Below are 18,352 nucleotides of genomic sequence, written 5' to 3'. Positions count from 1 at the left end.
GGGCGCCGTGGTGACTCGAGCCCCTTGCCTGCCAGAGGCTCTGGGGCTGGCCTGGGCCGTGTTTTGGAGTGGGCTGCCACCCACAGCAGCTTGTTTCTCCCGGCAAGAGTCTGGGAAGACCCAATGCTCCTTGTCGGGAGAACAGACACAGGACGCCACCGACAACGGAATGAGAAGCCCAGCCAGCGTCCATGAAGCTTAACACGGCAAATGAAAGGATTCATTTCAGGGGCACGTGAAGATGTGGAACCATTTGTAGGAAGCAAGGGAGTGACCAACACAAAATCCAGAGAGCAGTCTGATCCCTGAGTCCACGAGAATCGCAGTCCAAAAGCCAAGCCGTTAGCTGGTCTCAAACAAAATCAAGCCCCCATCTCTAGCTGGCATGGCTGTCTGTGACTGAAGCCTTAAAAAAGACCATGTCTACGTTAAAGAAAAAAGAACATCTAGTACGTAAGGCCAGACACCTGCTAAGCTTGAAACCAGGGCCCTGTCACACCTCGAAGCCATGACCTACGCTGAACCCGGGCGTACTGACGGCACAGCTCTCCAAGATACGTTTACGAACAAGACAAGTGAGGAAGCTGCACACTGAGCAGAATTCCATTCACGCGGAGGAAGCAGTGCCTCCCATAAACCACGTGGACCTCTGAGGCCCAAAGTGCAGCCAGACAAATGGGAACGAATGTGGGGAAGGGACTTAACGGACACCGAGCGCAGAGTGGTTACCAGTGGACTAGGAAATGCGGTCTGGGGAGTGAAGACAGAGGGCCGGGGAGGTTAAACTCTGAAATCAGCTAATTAAAATGCACTCATGTCTCATTGGTTTAATCAAGAAAACACAGGGGGCTTCCTTGGTGGCGCAGTGGTTAAGAGTCCGCCTGCCAATGCAGGGGACACGGGTTCAAGCCCTGGTCCGGGAAGATCCCACATGCCGCGGAGCAACTAAGCCCATGCGCCACAACTACTGAGTCTGTGCTCTAGAGCCTGCGCGCCACAACTACTGAGCCCGCGTGTCACAACTACTGAAGCCCGTGCACGTAGAGCCGTGCTCTGCAACGAGAAGCCACCACAATGAGAAGGCCGCACACTGCAAGGAAGAGTAGCCCCTGCTCGCTGCAACTAGAGAAAGCCCGCACGCAGCAATGAAGACCCAACGCAGCCAAAAATAAACTAATTAATTAAATATATTTTTTAAAAAAAGTATAGAAAACACAGGGTCCTGATGCTTTCTGGATTACACACTACTCAGAACAAAACATTACTGTGTACGTGAAAATACTAAGTTCGTCTTATTTACACAAAAGTTGTCTAAATCTGAGAAGGCCCCCCGGGGAAGAGCAAGGTCCCTCCTACCTTTGGTCCCGCCAGAGCGAGGGTCTGTGTGGTGGGCAGCGGCACGGTGGGTGGCCTCTGAGGGGCCCGAGCCACGTCCTGGGGGACAAGCGGGGACAAGCGGGGACAGGTGAGCACTGTCCTAGCTCAGCACGCCTCTTACACAGCAGAACTGATTAATAATGAACAGTCCTGTATTTTAATTTACTAGATTGTTGAGACACCTGTCAAAGCAGCCCTCATCTGGCTGATGCTCTGACAGTAATTCTCAAACACAAGCCGGGCTTGGAGTGGCAAGCTGTGAGGCATCAGGGCAGCTTCTGTTCGAGGGCCCGTGAGGCGCGTGGATGTGGGGGCAGGGGGCAGACCGCAGGGCTCTCGGGGCGTCAACAAGGCAATACTCTCACCTCCTGCTGTTCTGTGGTTGCGGCCACAGAGACTGGTGGGGACGCCTCTGGCTTTGGAGCTTGTGTTTCTTGCTCACTAGTTGAGCTGGTCTGTGAAAACAAAGGCAGAGAAATACTGTGGGAATAAAAGAGCTTATTCTGCAGAATTTAGACTCTAACTACATGTTCTTTATTTATAAAGTGCATTTCCTTGGGGACCTAAGGTCCCAGCACTGGTCCTTAGTCCTGGGACGTCCCGCCACGGACCCCACCTCACTCACAGCTGCCCTACCTTCTCCGAGGCCTCTGCCCCCGGCGTTCTAAGGCTGGGGTGGCGACCGCGTGGGAGGGTGGACTCTGACAAGTCACAACAATCGCCAATGGTCTCACGCTCCAACTGCAGCCCGGACCCCCCCACCCTCCGGCCCAGCCATTTAAGGGCAGGAACAGGAGCTGCCAACCCTCTGAGGTCAGTCAGCAGTGATTTTACTGTGCACCCAGGAGCCCTGAGATCAAGCAGCCACGTGCTCCATAACCCCAACTCGGGGATCGAGAAAACGTACTAACGTCAAGAAAGGTCTATGGGGCTTCCCTGGCGGCGCAGTGGTGGAGAGTCCGCCTGCCGATGCAGGGGACACGGGCTCGTGCCCCGGTCCGGGAGGATCCCACATGCCGCGGAGCGGCTGGGCCCGTGAGCCGTGGCCGCTGAGCCTGCGCGTCCGGAGCCTGTGCTCCGCAACGGGAGAGGCCACAGCAGTGAGAGGCCCGCGTACCGCAAAAAAAAAAAAAAAAAAAAAAGTCTATGGACCTGTGACCAGAAGTAGGAATTTCCCTGGAAGCTTTATGACACAGGGAAGTCATGTTCTGTTCTGATAACTCAAGATTCCCAATTTACTCCCACACTTTGAAGCTCAAGCTGCATTCTAAATCCACCTGAAAATGACTTCACATCCATGAGTGTTCCTGATTCTAACGTTTCCTCACCACCAGCAATTACGACTTACACAGATGCACATACACGGTTTACAAAGCTTCATACATGTGACACAGAAGTGGCTGGGTAGGTGCCTACGAGAGCAGTTTACAGCTTGCATTCCGAATCGAAATCCCATTGAACCAAATCAGAGAAGCACTTTCCTGTGGCTGGAATTAATCAGGCTGCTGTCTGGGGAGCCAAATTCAGATGGGAAGGCAGCACATACACAACAACACACACACAGCTGTGTGCTCCAACACCGGAACTCGTAAGCGACTCACAAGGGAAAGGCCAGATCAATTAGCTACAAATGTAAGCAAGTTTCTCCCATATGTAAGGCGTGTTACATGAGTTACAGTTCCATCTTTAGATAAATGAAGGGCAAAAGAACATTAAGTAATTTAATTTTAGCCGTGTAGCAGCCCCACTAGTTTCATTTCGTTGGTTAATTAACAAAAGGATGCAAATGAAGGAGGAGGAGAGGTGCACATCCAATGCCGCTCTGCTGACGTGAGTGAGGGCGCAGGGAGCCGGCGTGGGCAGCGGCCTCCTTCTTCCCAAGAGGCTGGCAGAGAGGAGGAGACAGAGCCCTCAGGTGCGACAGACAGGAGGCACAAAACCATCATTCCCGCCCAATAAAAACTTGCGTGAAAATGTACTGATTCACTCACTGTGGCAAACATTCCTAGCATAAACAGCAAGCTTAATACGGGGAAAGCAGAGGAGAAGCTTCAGACATTTCTCACGTCTGGAAACCCTCCTAGCACACTCAAGACTCTGACCAAGGATTGTTTTCTTTCCATCAGTAAGTGTCCTTCCTACTTAAATCACAGGGTAGTGAGGGACTAAAGCATGAAAATGGCAGGGGTGCTGGCTGCACAGGATGAGGTTCAGAGGTCAGAACCTCTGCCGCCACGCTGAAACCGCTCCGCTGGCCGCCCACGGAGATGCAAGGTCTGAGCCAGAAACCACCTGCCGCCTCACGGATCGCTATGCTGTCCACTAGTTTTACAGAAAAGCCACTGCTGTCCGCACCTCCCCCCATTAACAACCCCAGTCTTTGCTTCTCGGGAGTCTGTATCTGCCCCGACGACGGTGTCTGGCTGTGCAGGGCCAGGAGGAGGCACCAGGCTGAGCAGCGGCAGGTTCTGCACGTACCGCGGTTGTAAACGGTTGCATGTATTTGCCTCTTAAAAACTGAGGACTTCAGGGAAAAGGCAGCATCACAAATTTGATTAAAAAAACCCTCTTGACAGGTGAATGTAAACAGGTGTGTGCCCAGAATGGTGGGGGCAACACAGATCCGCCTGGATTTCCTAACGACTGATCTAGGCAAGGATCACGGTCGTCCACTAACCCACGGGGACCGCTGATTGCTCCCAGGGCCCTTCCCGGGGTGGGGTCTCGTCTGACAGACACCACCTCCACCTAAGGGTAAGAAGCTTAGCGTCCCCGGTGCTGAGCAAACTGGCCTCCACTCACGGGGAGAACACACCATCTCCCAAGCAGAGTTCACATCAAGATGTTCAACCCACATCTAATCGAGAGGAAGAGTGGAGGCCTTCTACAAGAGAACTGGTTTGCACACTACAAGAACATCAATGTTATAAAACACAAAGTGGGGGGTGGGGGGGACAGGGGCACAGCTCCAGATTAGAGGAGACGAAAGAGACACGAGCTCTGGCTCCTGAGCTGGAGGGAAGGCAGCTGTGCGCTGCGGCATCAGTGCAAACCATCCCCGCGTGGTGACGGCACTGTGGATACGCAGGGGAACGTCTTCAACTCAGGAAAGAAACGCTGCAGTACTGAGTGTATTAGGGGTCATGATGCCTGCAACCCACACTCAAATAGCTCAGGGGAAAAAGGTCCATGTGCATGTGGAGAGAGAGAGAGAGAGAGAGAGAGAGGGAGAGAGCAAGTGCAGCAACATGCCAGGTGAGAGATACATATGTTCACTGTACTATTCTTTCAACTTTCCTGCAGGTTTAAAATTTTCTAATAAAAAGTTAGAAAACAAAAGCAATGGCAAACACATCAGAAGTCCCATTAATGAGATTTCCTTTCACTAGCTTCCCGTTGCGGCTTGCTTTACGGGGCTGCTGGGAAGGGCCTATCCCTGCAGTTTTGCAGAGACCGTCCTGCCTCCACAGAGTGATGTGAAGAATGCGCAGCTGAAGAGGAGGGAAGCGGGATCCACTCAGACCAGCAGCCACTCCCGAAGCTGGAGGGGCTGCTCTGGGTTCCTCCTGTCCGGGGCGGGTCTCCCTGAGCAGAGGCGATGAACTCCAGCACCAGGACCGCAACAGGGGCCCGGGCCGGACTATTCTTGCAAGCCACCCACCTCCGCCCCGGCGAGGCTGCACCGTACTGAAACGGGAACATGACCGGCTCATTCTTCACCGTGAGAACTTGTGGTTTAAAAACTGCCTGAAATATTCAGCACACAGGCAGAGGCCGGTGTGGACTTCCTCCCGGAAGATGCCAAGAACTCTCTTACCCTCCACCTAACTTGAGGGGCCTCTCTGTGAACACCTCAAACACCCTAACTGCTTCCAACTGTACACGTTTAGCCCCTGGTCAATTGCAGGATCGGCATAGCTGAGCTAAACCGCCCGGGGCCAATGTACTGTGGGTTTGCGGCCCTGCAGGTAGTCAAATCACAGTAACTGATTTCTAACTCTTCATCAATTCATCTGTCACTGTAAAAAAACAATTACTTACTCTAAACGTCAGATCGTGCGCGAGAGGTGCAGTGTTGAAGTACTCAAAAATGGAATCCTGAAAATCTGGAAGCTTGAGTCCTGTGAGAACAAAACGAGGCCAGTCAAGGTAAAAAACTTAAGATGCAAAGACCCAGTGTCACCGAGATATCAATTCTGTCAGTTAATGATAAATCTGAGAGAGTAACCGAGGAAAACTATCCGGAAATCTCTAAAAATGGGGGGGGGGGGGGGAGGAGACCTACCAGATGCTAAAACAGATTCACTGAAGCGTCTCTAACTAGAATCGGGGGGCATCGCCCATGGACAATGAGCAGGGGAGAAAATCCAGGAAGAGCCCCCGCACCCACGGTAATGAAATCTCAGCTATGGTAAGACCCACATCTGAAATCAGTAGCGAGGGGAAGTTTTTAATAACTGGTACTGGACAACTAACTAGCCACAGGAAAAAGATAAAACGGGGTCCGGCCCTCAAACTGTACATCATAGTAAATTCCAGATAAGTCAGTAATCTAAATGTTAAAAGTGAGACTATGCAAGCGTCAAAGGAAGACATGGGCGAATTACTTGAGCAACTGGGGACATGGGGGTATTGCCCTGTAACTCAAAAAAGGGAAAAAACTGATAAATTTGACACACACAAGTTAAAAAACAATAAAAATACCTTACGCTTGGCAAAACAAAAATAACAACAGCAAAAAACCATGATAAACAAGGACAAACTAGGAAAAATATTTGCAACTTCTGTCAAACAGAAGGTTCTAGTCCTCAATATATAGAAAGCTTCTAAGAAAAAGCCACAACCTGAATTATAAAAAATGGGCAGAAAACACAGATACATAAGTCACCAGAATAAGAAATACAAACAGCCCTCAAACACATGGAAAGGTGTGCAGTCTGGCTCATAATAAGAAAAAATGCAAACGCGGTGCTACTTCTCACCCATTCAGAGTAAGATCACACTTTGTAGGCGAGGCCCTGGGGCAGGAACGCTCGCCTGCACTGTGGTGGAGACACAAATGCACAAGCGTCGGAGCAGAATCCAGCACTGCTGAGGCTAAGTGTATGCGTGCTTAACCTCTGACTGGCAATCCCACTTCTGGAAACCTAGCCCCAAAATGCACGGACAGAAACAGAATACGCTAATATGCACACGGCTACTCACCGCAGCACTCTGTGATAGCAAGAGACCAGAATAGCCCAACACCCAGCAGGGTGCTGTGCTGTGCTGGGCGAAGGGTCCGGGACCAGCTGAGGGCTGTGGCCTCGCCTGAGCACAGAACAGAGCAGGGCAGGCCTTTGTGAAGTCATGGGGGACACAACTGTCTAATTATACAGCTACAGGTATTTGCTTTATATCTTCAAGGTGAAACAAAGGAAGAATAAACCAAAAACTGTGGCTACCTTTGGAGAAGGCATCTTTGAACAAACTCTACTTCAGAATTTGGACTTTGGAATTATGCTAAGTGCTTTCTTTATGTAACTAAAAACTATTAAACCTAAAAGAAATGAAATGTAAAATAAAACCATTTCATTAAAAAAGGTTTGTATTTAAATCATTCAGGGGCTTCCCTGGGCGGCGCAATGGTTAAGAATCCACCTGCCAATGCAGGGAACACAGGTTCGAGCCCTGGTCCGGGAAGATCCCACATGCCGTGGAGCAACTAAGCCCGTGCGCCACAACTACTGAGCCTGCGCTCTAGAGCCCGTGAGCCACAACTACTGAAGCCCACGTGCTGCAAGCCACAACTACTGAAGCCCATTGTGCTCTGCAACAATGAGAAGCCACCGGGATGAGAAGCCCACGCACTGCAATGAAGAGTAGCCCCCACTCTCAGCAACTAGAGAAAAGCCTGTGCGCAGCAACGAAGACCCAATGCAGCCAAAAATAAATTAAAAAAAAAAAATTCAGACGCGTTGATTCTAATTTACCAGTATCTGCTCTAAACTTTTCTTCCATCTTCTTCTTCAAAATTTCCATTTCTTCTAATAATTCTCTATTCTTGGCTTCGGAATCCTTTAGTTTGCTAAAATAAAAAATAAACAGCTCTAAGTGCCCAGAGCCCATGTCATCTCTGTGCTGGCTCAGAGAGTGTCAAGATGTTGGGGGGTGGGGGGAGGGTGTTTAACCCAGGTGCCTGGGAAAGCGGCAGGGCAGGCACGACAAGTACCCCTGCTCATACACTTCAAAACTGCAGACCCTCATGCTCTCATTTTCCCTTGAAACACTAATAAGCACAGCCCCCGGGCGGTGAAGCGCTCCCACATACCCGCGCACCTATAGGTCCGACTGAGCACCGACTAAGTGCCCGCCCCCGGGTGGCCCAAGGCCCCGCAGGCACCTTTCAAAGGAGAGATTCATGTCCTTGACCTTCCTCAGCTCCTCCTGGACGAGCTGTTTGGCCCGGATCTCCGCCTCTAGAGCTGACTGCAGTTCCAGGCGTGCAGACATGTCCAGCTTCTGACTACGGCGAACTTTCCAAAGGGGATCCTGTAGAGATCAGTTCAAATATTAAAAATACATTCTTAAGCTATTTACTTGTTTAACAAAATTAATGCTAACAAATAAGTAATTCATCTTCTTTTAATCTTAAGCTTTTATTATATTTAAGTATCAACTCTCAGATGTTAAAGTCCATGGGATCCAATTTTAGTTTTGTGACTTTTTTCTTAGAGGTCTTCTAGAGAATAAAATTGACGGGTTTTTTTTCTCTAAGAATAAAACTGACCCTGCAGTGTGATTTCTACAGGGCTCCGCTACACTCTTCTACAAATTTAAGTTACATTCTAGGATCACAGTTACCTTATTTTTCCTACGTCTTGAAACGTTGTGCTATTTCATCATCTTAGTAACTATGTCATTACTCATCAATTATTCCTACCTATGATAAAACACTAAAATAATAACAGAAAGGAAGAATGATGTAATGACCTAGAAGGTTGAAGCCATAGTGAAATAAACCAGCTTGAGGACAGCATTCTTCCATTTTCTTATTGAGCTGCCTAATGTATCTCACCGACTTTCAAGAGCATAAGAGAAATCTGAAGAGATTATCTTGCAGACTTTTTCTTAAGGCTTTCACTGAATACGGTTAAGAATTCTTCATTTTTCCTCCGTAACAAGAAAGAGGAGAAAACGGAGTGAGAGAGATGGCTCACAAGCAGAAGAGTGTACGGAGGAGCGGGCAGGGCTCCATCTAGCGGTGACAGCGGGACCGATAAGCTGAGAGAAGGCTCAGGGGACCACATCCTAGGGGAACTTTCTCAAGAATGGATAAGTGAACAGACAACACATTTCTAAGGACAATACACTTCTAAGGACATTCTCATCCAGTTAGTCCTTCAACACGAAGAACTATCCACACTGTATTTTGCAACAAGAATCTCAACGGGGGCTTCCCTGGTGGTGCAGCGGTTAAGAATCCGCCTGCCAACGCAGGGGACACGGGTTCAATCCCTGGTCCGGGAAGATCCCACATGCCGTGGAGCAACTAAGCCCGTGTGCCACAACTACTGAGCCTGTGCTCTAGAGCCTGCGAGCCACAACTACTGGAGCCCACATGCCAAAACTACTGAATCCTGTGTGCCTCTTAGAGCCCATGCTCTGCCACAAGAGAAGCCACCACACCACAACGAAGAGTAGCCTCCGCTCGCCCCAACTAGAGAAAGCCCGCGCATAGCAACGAAGACCCAACGCAGACAAAAATTAATAAATAAATTAAAAAAAAACTCAACAATCCCATTTTGCTAAAAGGACATATTCTTTCATCTTTTATGAGGTTTGTGCACAAACTTTATTTAATGCAGTTTATAAATGCCAGTGTACTTGTAAACATGACTGGAAGAAAAGAGAAAAACAGAAACAAAAAAATTTACTGCTCATTCTAATTGGTGTTTGTAAACGTAAAAATGAAAATGTTCTCCAATCATGGAGCAAAGAACACAGCGGTAGTTTTTCTTTCAATAAAATTATGAGCTGTCCATGTTTTCAAAAGTATTGTGTTCTGGACATTCCTGGTGGCACGGTGGTTAAGAATCCACCTGCCGATGCAGGGGACACGGGTTCGAGCCCTGGTCCGGGAAGATCCCACATGCCGTGGAGCAACTAAGCCCGTGCGTCACAACTACTGAGCCTGCGCTCTAGAGCCACAACTACTGAAGCCCGCACGCCTAGAGCCCATGCTCCACAACAAGAGAAGCCCGCGCACCACAACCAAGAGTAGCCCCTGCTCACCTCAACTAGAGAAAGGCCGCACGCAGCAACGAAGACCCAACACAGCCAAAAATAAATAAATAAATAAAAACAAAATAAAAAATGTATTGTGTTTTGGTGACAGAAGCGCAAGAAGAGTGAGAGGTCAAGGATAAGCTGGAACCTATCAGAGACGGACTCCTGAGGTTCAGCGTCTACAAGCCGCACGTGCTCCAGGCCCTGTGGGACGGGGGCCAGCAGTTCAGTCCACCCAAAAGTACTGGCCCCCCAACCTTGGTAAACATACCTTCAAACCAGGAAAACATGGAATAAAACTGTGCGTTCACTAAGTTTAATTCTAGCCAGAATCCTAAAGTTTTGTTCCTCTTCACCTTTATTCTGACTTTGTGAATTATTCACAAAGTAACTCACACATGTGTATTTTAACAAGGGTAAATGGTGGAGGAGAGAAGGGGGCGCGAGCTGCTGCACGGGGACCAGCACCACCAGCCCAGCGCTCAGAGTCACACAGGCTGCTGGACAGACGGACAGACCTACACACTAATAAAGCAAACCTCCTCGACGGCAGAATCCCATCCTGCTAAGTTAAGACTGCACCACAGAGCCTGCTACTCAACAGTGATTTGCTAAATGAATGAATGGTATCAAAGTAATCTGTGATCTCCTGATGCCCGACAAGATGCCAGCCACACAGAAGCCTCCCACGTCACTGAATTACCTGCACGTTCACATTTGGAGCCACCTATGATCCCCCAGCAACAGAAGTGCGCATTTCAGACCCAGACCTACCAGTGTCCTTGACCCCAGGCTGGAGCTCCTCAGCGCCTCGAGTTCTTCGGTCATCTTCGAAGCCAAGGCCTGAAGATAGCCCCGGGCATCCTTCTCGTCGCTGACCCTGGAGGGGAACAGCCATCCCGTGAGCCAGAGGTGCCCACCACCCCTCCTCAGGACACGGCGGCCCAATGCCATGTCACCCTCCAACACCCGTGACGAGCCCACACCCTGTTAGGGGAGGCCAGTCCCAGCTCGCTCTCTGGGGCTCCTGGGCCTTCGTGCAGCCGTGCTTCCCAGAAGCTCTGCCTCCGTTTCAGCCAGGACATGCGGGGCGGGGACCAGCGCGACCCACACCCTCGGGGACTTGGTGGTGCTGTTTCTCCACCTTCAGTCCAATATCATGATCACGGGACAGAACTGCTGCCCCCAGACGGTACCGATTTGGGGGAAACAGGCGAGATCTGTAGGGTTAGACCTCAGAGACACAGTGTGAGGTGTGAAGGAGGAGGTGGCAGCTGAGGAAACCACGATGGCGGCGCCAGCTGGGCCGCACCGCGGGGCTCGCCGTGCACGTACCACTGAATGATTTCCGCGATCTGGGCTTCCCAGTGGGCAACCGACTCCTTCTTGGCTGCCAGATCCTGCAGGTCATCCTCCAGCTGTCTGTTCTGAGCTGTGAGTTTATCCACAAAGGAACAAAGCTGAAATTAAACAATTGTAACACACAACTCATTACTGGGCATCCTCAGCATTATGAAAACTACAAGTCCTTTTGAATTTTGAAAGTTTTCTTTAATCGTTATGAGAGTTTCCCAAACGAAGTTTCCAATGTGGACTTTCTGATCATATCAAACTTAAGTCACGTTTCAATACAAATCTTAACATCAAAGTGATTAGAGCTACTGGTTTCAGGTAATTAGCAGCTTGTAACCAAATGAAAACATCCCACTTAAAAGATCAAACATATTATTACTTCACTTAAAAATTAAAATACTTAAAACACCAAACTTCTAAGACTCAAGAACGAAAAAATTACAGCATCCACAAAGTGACGGTTCAGATCCTTTAAATCACCTTTTCGTTTTCTGCAGTTAATTTCTTGTTTTCCTCAAGCAGCATCGCCCTTTCTCGTTCGTACTTGTCTTTGACTGTGCCCACGGCCTCCTCCATCTCACTGTGTCTGAGAAGGCAGGAGAGATTTTAGGGGTTCCTGACTTTGCCAACGCTCCTCCCCGGGCCCGGCGCAGCCCGAGGCCTCTGCGCCGCGGGGCTGTGCGGACTCACCGCTCACGTTTGGACTTCTCTAACTTGTCCTTCAGCACCAGGACCTCCTTCTGCAGGGCCAGCTGCTGGCTTTCAGAGTCGTGCACCTCTTTCTTCACATTCTTCACCTCCAGCACGTGGGAGGCCTCGCGTCTCACCAATTCCTCTTCATAAAACAGGACTTTCTTCTCAAGCTCAGATTTTATCTTGGAAATCTCCTGCTGATGTTCTAAGGCGGCACCTGGCCCACGGCCTCCTTGCTTCATCTGAAGATAAAGGTTGGAATAAATTACAAATCTCTGTGCCCTCCTCGAGGCTCAGGCATCACCCCGACCACGGCAGACACTTGCAAGCGCTTCTTCCTCTGCCCTGCCAACAGACACCGGTCCTTCTAACAGCTGCAGGGCAGGCTTTGGTGGGGGCGGGGGTGTGTGTGTGTGTCTGCCCTGGGAGGGGTAAGCCCAGATCTGCCTGAGACCCAGAGGCTCCGTCTCACACTCTGATACGAATGGTTCTCAAGGTCTCCTCACGCTGTCCGTTCATTCACGCAACAATATTCTCTGGAGGGCTGACTGTGTGCCAGGCACCCTCCTGCTAACAGGGTCACACGGGGTGGTGACGTGGGAAGTTAGCCATCAGGCTAGGAAGGTCTTCATCACGGGGGAGGCGGGGGCTCAGCCAGGGCAGAGGCACTGAGTGAGGGGAGTGGGGGGACAAGCTGCAAGTGTCTGAAGAACAGGAGGAATCGGGGGGCACGAGGGAGGAGGTCAGGGTTATTCGAGCGCTGCGGGAAGCCATCAGAGGGCATTAACGACGTGACGAGCTTTGACTTTGGTGTAACGAGCTGCTGTGTGGAGAGCAGACTGCAGAGGGCACAGAAAGGGACGGGGAGACGCAGTCACAGGCCGCCGAGTCCGGGCAAAAGGTGTTGCCCGTGGAAGCAAATACGACGGGGAGAAGCTGACACCTCGGGGATGTGTACTGGGGGGACGGGCCAGGTGTGAGGGCGAGAGAAGACCCATCGTCTGCATTTCACAGAGGAAACCCAGGCTCAGAAAGTGGAGTCCCGGATCTGAAGTCTCGCCAAGCCCATGAGGAGCCACTACAGCCCTCCCCCGCTCCCCCGCCCCTCCCCAGCCACCCCACTGCCCTCTGGCCCTGGACGAGGGCCCCAGGCCATCAGCCCGGCTCTTCCACTGCCAGCAGCAGGACATGGGCTGTAAGCTTTTACAGAAACTGACTCCACCGAATTTAGAAACCCAGACACAGAGAAAGCATGAGGCGTCAGTTTGCTAGGGCTGGCTCTAGACTGCCGGAAACATTTACACAAGGAAAGAAACGAAGGAACCCGGTTTTTAAAGGTGAGAAGCTCCCATAAGCTTTACATCGCGTTCCCGGCCCCCCGCCGCCCCCGCCCCACGCCAGGTCTTGTTGGAGCCCTGACAAGCGCATCGTTTAAGGTGACTCCCGCCCGGCAGCCGCTAAGGATAAGAGTCTGCTCTCTCAGTAAGAATAAAGACCTAACCGAGCACTACCTTGAGGGCTTCAAGCTCACTTTCTATTTGCTTGGAGAAGTTCTCGCTGTGCTCACGCAGCTTGCGCTCCTTGGAGGCCTCGGCCACGGCGTCCTCAAGCTGAGCTTCCAGCTAAGGAAGGAGAACAGCACTTTTTATCAACACAAACCAGCTGCACTGCGGCAGCTAGACCTTTACCCAGAAGGAACTCTAAGCGAACGAAACCTTGTAACTCTTCGCTCTTCATCAGATTTTGATCATAAAGTAAAGGCTGAGAAATACACTTCAGGACTTAACTGGAATGGCTGGTTAGTAATAAAACAAGTTTAAATTCTAATTTAAATTGATACTTTGAAACTATATTTCAAGAAAAGATACCAGTTTGTGAAAACAAATACTCCAATACCTGTAGGATACAGGTTCGGGGTTTTTTGTTTGTTTGTTTGTTTTTTAATTTTACTTATTTATTTTTGGCTGTGTTGGGTCTTCGTTGCTGCCCGCGGGCTTTCTTTAGTTGTGGTGAGCAGGGGCTACTCTTTGTTGCAGTGCGTGGGCTTCTCATTGCGGTGGCTTCTGTTGTTGTGGAACACGGGCTCTAGGCGTGCGGGCTTCAGTAGTTGTGGCTTGCGGGCTCAGCAGTTGCGGCTCGCGGACTCCAGAGCGCAGGCTCAGTAGTTGTGGCGCACGGGCTTATTTGCTCCGCGGCATGTGGGATCTTCCCAGGCCAGGGCTTGAACCTGTGTCCCCTGCATTGGCAGGCGGATTCTTAACCACTGCGCCACCAGGGAAGTCCCAGATTCATTTTTTTTTAATGGAAGACTTGAAACATACACAAAAGTAGATAGAGTGGTATAATGAAGCCCATGTGCCATGACCCGACATCAAGAGGTAGCACCCTGGGCCTGCTTCAGCTGCATGGCTACTCCCCAATCATTTTAAAGCAAACCCCAGACACAGTATCATTTCACCCAGAACTGGAATGGTCATGCTTAATTAGGGGTTCACTACAAAGAGTTACAGTTGGCTAGAACTACAAATGTACTGGGGTTGCAAAATCAACTGTCTAAGAAGAAAACAAACAGGCATTCTGAGGCCGAAGGACAAAGAGCCCTGGACATGAAGGAACAGGAGCACATGCTCTGCGCCTCCCACTCAGTTTACCGAGTAAACCCAACAGAATGTTAAAGGAAGGGTTGTGGGCAACGTGTTGCCTGTTGGTAACAGAACGTTTGAAATCATCTCGGGCAGCAGTTCAAAGTGGGGTCCTGAGGCCCTTTTAGGGTCTGCAAGGCCCTTCCCCTTCTAAGTCCCTACCTTAGGAGCTGGGCTTTCTTCATGTACATTATACAAAAAAGCGTATTGCTCCAGACAATGGAGAAACAGATATAAGAACCCGGGTGTTTTCTATTAAGTCAGACATTAAAGAAAGGCATAAGCATGTTAAAAATGCCACACTTCTCACTATATTTTAAAAAACTGGTCACTTTTCATAAAAATGTTATTTATGTTAACATGTAATGAGTCTGTTGTTATACTGAACATTTTTTCAGTTTTAATTTCTAACGTGGTAAACACTAAGACCTATAACCACATAAACAAAAGCCCTTCGGGGCCCTCAGCGATTTCTGAGTGTCAAGGATTCCGAAGCCAGTCTCAGGACCGCTGCTCTGGGGCAGCGACATTGCGCACCTAGAAGCCTTCGTGTCTCCTGAAGCCATGCTGCGTCACATCATGACGTGTTTCTACGGTATGTCTTGTTCGTGAATACCCTCTATTCTGCTTTACAATTTTAGTACTACAGGAACTTCTTTTAATAACTTCACAAATAGGGAACAAGGGCTGAGAGCTACAAAACAGATGCTTAGCAAAGCGGCTACTTGGCTTCACGTGAAATTTAAGATCCATTGTATCTTCAAGTGATTTACGTGACGCAGCCTAAGCTCCCAAAGCTGTTTTACTGGGATCACCCAGGAGCCCCACCAGCGTCCCCTGAAGCCCCGAGAAGCTACCTCCTTCCTGCTCTTGTCGGCCCTGCGGGCCTCCTGCCTCAGCGCGTCCATCTTCTGCACGGCTGCCTCCACCTCCTCCTCCCGGTCCCGCAGCTGCCGGGACACCTTCTGCTTCTGGGACCGGAGCTCGGCCATGCGCTCGTTGAGCTCTGAGAACTCCTGCAGGGCCAGCTTCCGCTGCTGGTGGGCGTCTTTCAGTTCCCGGGCCTGGGACTTCAACCGCTCGGAAGCCTCAATCAATTGCTGAACACAAAAGAGTTAAATTACAGATGGTTTACGTTTGCCTAACGAGGACTGGACTGGAAGGCGGGAAGCGCTGTCTTCCACGGTATTAAGGGGTTAAAGTGACAGCAGATCTGGTTACAGGCTGTAGCCACAGCCCCGAGAACTGACCTTCCTGGAAAAAGCCCTTTGTTTGTCCCAGCGCAGCCTGAAGAAGCCCACCTGAGACCAGTGAGACCCTCCTATGATGTGAGCAGCTTGCTCACAGAGGCAAGTTTGGCCCAGGAATTTCGACCTCTCCCCTGTGTCATCCACGCAATCACCAAGCGCGAATCTGGTCGCCAATGTGCTTACTTAAACCCAGCAGATCAGACAAGAGCACATTATATACAGAAGTGCTTAAGATTTCAATCAAAGTAAAGAACCGTATAAAAACAATCTGCTCCCTGCAGCCGATCCCTTGACAACTGGGCTGCTCGGTCACCGTGGCACCTGCTGGCCTGCGGCTGGAAGCAGCAGGATCTGAGCAGGCTGGAGGGCAGCTCCCGCCACAGGGAAGAGAGGCCCCTGTGGACCCGCCCACTGCAAGTTTCTCCAGCCCACCTGCGCCTCTGAGACGAAGCCCTGCAGGTGGTACGATACCACGGGGAACGGAAATCCTGCTCGATTCAGAAAACAGACCCCAACCACAGGGTCAACAACCGAGTGTACCTTAGGAAACATGGTCCTCACCGGTGTGAACATACTGCTGTCTGGACACAGCTGGAAGTGTCTCACTGAAAATCAACGTCATAAAGGAGCTATGGCCTCTTTCGCAAAGCCTTGCCAGAGCTGCAGGCCGGGCAGGAAGGACAGGGACTCTGGCTCGGGTGAGGACACGCGCCCTATGCCAGCTGGGTCAGCGCAGGGAAAGCCCTCAGCCCTCACACGGGGATGCTGCCCGCTCAGCAGGCCCGTGTCCGAGGTTAAAGACGACGACCGGGAAGTGCGCCCGTGGAGCCACGGCGCTGAAGAGCCCCCGCGACCACGACTGGCCCTACGGTAACCGGGCGCCAGTTGGGCTCCGTGTGAGCCTCGGCAGCAGGGGCCAGGATCTGCACGCAGGCGAGGGGCCTGGACATCCTCGAACACGCGCACGGACTCAACCTCACACTCTGCAAGATCACGTAAGCCTCTCTCACGCAAACGAGGCCTCTTGACTACCTTGTGGAAATCCTCCTTTTCCTGCCGCACCAGGCGGTACTGCTTCTCCAGGCCTTTCAGTCGATGCGTGGAATCCTCGTGCTCCTGGCGAAGAGTCACCGTGTCCTCAAGCTGTCGCTCGAGCCTATTTGAATCTGAGCAAAAGAGAAAAGAAAGCGTATTCCCTTACATGCAAAACTTTGTGATCTGACCTACTGACAGGGAATTATTTAATAATCCCAAATGCCCTCGAGGCTTTTTTGACATTCTCTCTCAGGCACGCACGTGGCCGCCTGCACACCTGAGCAGACCCAGCAGACTTGGCTCTGCCCCTCTGTCTACGCACCCTTCCCCGGGACCGTGAGCCCCAGGGCGGCATGCGCCTCTCTGTCTCGCCCTTGCTCCCTGTGTGCGCCAGCACAGTGCAGCCGAGTGGTGCAGGAGGGTTTTATTAAGTAATGGACTCAATGGAAGCCCTTTTCTGGATCGGGATAGTGGGTCCCAGATAGGAAACAGACAGAAGGCAATTGACTCGGGTTTGATTTGAGATGAGAGTCAAGTGCAGCAGCAACCATGTGTCAGGTAAACGGTTAAGACTTAAAGGTGACTTGAGTCTTCAGGAAGCTCTGATAACCTAGGAACCACAAAACACACACTCTCGTGACAATAGAACCAGCATCTAAAACACTGGAAAGTGAGTACAGCCACTGAGGGAAGCTTCAGAAAGGAAAGTTATGGCAATTCTGTCTTAGAGTGACAAAGAGGAGAATTAAGAGAGAGAAATGCAAAATATTCTGAGAGTTTATGCATAAAATATTAAGAACTGATTCTAGCTGTAACTATAACATTATAGTATTAGAGTTAAGCAAGTTGGAGAAATGATTTTAAATAAGCTGGCAAAACACCAGAACTCTTTGCTAAAGTTTAACCTTTTTCCCCTGCTTTTCCATCCAATGAAAAGGACTCTGAAAATTTTCTTGGCAGAGACGAATGCCCAAGAACAGAGACTAAGCAGTTTGACTTTAGAACACTTACCTGCTATTTTGTTCTTCAAACGTTCGATTTCTTCGTTCAGCTTTTTGATCTCTTTATCCCGGGCTGAACTGCCCAGGGCCCGGGCCGAGCCGTGGAGGGACTGGACGGTCTGGGTGGACTCTGGGGAAAGAGACACACATGAGTGCAGGCCCACGGCAGCGGCAAGCAGACCCCACTGCAGAGGCCCCGCTGCCACTCACCCTGCAGCTTCCTGCTCAGCTCCAGCCTCTCCTGTTCCAGCCTCCGGATCCTCCTCTCATAGGCTTCAACCTGCAGGCTGTTCTCCAAATCCCGCTGCACACCCTCGTCTTTGGTTAACGTACTGGACTGCATTATGCTCTTCAGAGAGCCCCGGTCAGAAAAACAGCTGCAAATAAAGCAACAGGGTTTTCTGATCTACTGAGAATTTACAGTGATTCCATTAGCATTTAAAAACTTCCTGGGGTAAAAGATAAGCCTTTTTAAATTGGCAAACAAAAACACTTGTGAAAAGACTTTATTGTTTATGGAGCCAAAATTAGACAAGAGTCTTCCTTCCTGCAAATGACTGGGTGACAACGGGCAGCGAAGAGGGACGCCCTCAGAGCTGGTCAGAGACATTGCCTCTGCAGGGGAGGGGACGTTAATTTCTTTCTTTCTTGTTGAAGTACTGTTGATTTACAATGCTGTGTTAGTACAGAGCATAACTTCTAAATCATCGCGTCCACTCAACCAGACACTGAA

General features: G+C 50.4%; 1 protein-coding gene across 2 annotated transcripts in view; it reads right to left on the bottom strand.

Moving 5' to 3' along the window:
* CDC42BPB (CDC42 binding protein kinase beta) overlaps positions 1–18,352 on the bottom strand; it is a 114,489-nt gene that overhangs the window by 17,920 nt on the left and 78,217 nt on the right. For both annotated transcript variants that reach the window (XR_009518284.1, XM_060003881.1), the window contains exons 10-23: positions 17,830–17,996; positions 17,630–17,749; positions 16,616–16,749; positions 15,191–15,433; positions 13,203–13,313; positions 11,689–11,933; positions 11,479–11,584; positions 10,981–11,105; positions 10,420–10,525; positions 7,760–7,908; positions 7,350–7,444; positions 5,419–5,498; positions 1,743–1,832; positions 1,357–1,434 (exon numbers count right to left, since the gene is read on the bottom strand). Coding sequence is in view for 1 of the 2 variants with exons in the window: in XM_060003881.1 (XP_059859864.1) it covers positions 1,357–1,434; positions 1,743–1,832; positions 5,419–5,498; positions 7,350–7,444; positions 7,760–7,908; positions 10,420–10,525; positions 10,981–11,105; positions 11,479–11,584; positions 11,689–11,933; positions 13,203–13,313; positions 15,191–15,433; positions 16,616–16,749; positions 17,630–17,749; positions 17,830–17,996 (1,849 nt within the window). In the remaining variant the exon portion in view is untranslated. The remainder of the gene's footprint in view (positions 1–1,356; positions 1,435–1,742; positions 1,833–5,418; positions 5,499–7,349; positions 7,445–7,759; positions 7,909–10,419; positions 10,526–10,980; positions 11,106–11,478; positions 11,585–11,688; positions 11,934–13,202; positions 13,314–15,190; positions 15,434–16,615; positions 16,750–17,629; positions 17,750–17,829; positions 17,997–18,352) is intronic.

This window comes from Delphinus delphis, chromosome 2 (genome assembly GCF_949987515.2).
Source record: "Delphinus delphis chromosome 2, mDelDel1.2, whole genome shotgun sequence".
Classification (NCBI taxonomy): Eukaryota; Metazoa; Chordata; class Mammalia; order Artiodactyla; family Delphinidae; genus Delphinus; species Delphinus delphis.
Note: the sequence above shows the minus strand (reverse complement) of the source record. Positions and strands in the feature narration are given on the sequence as shown.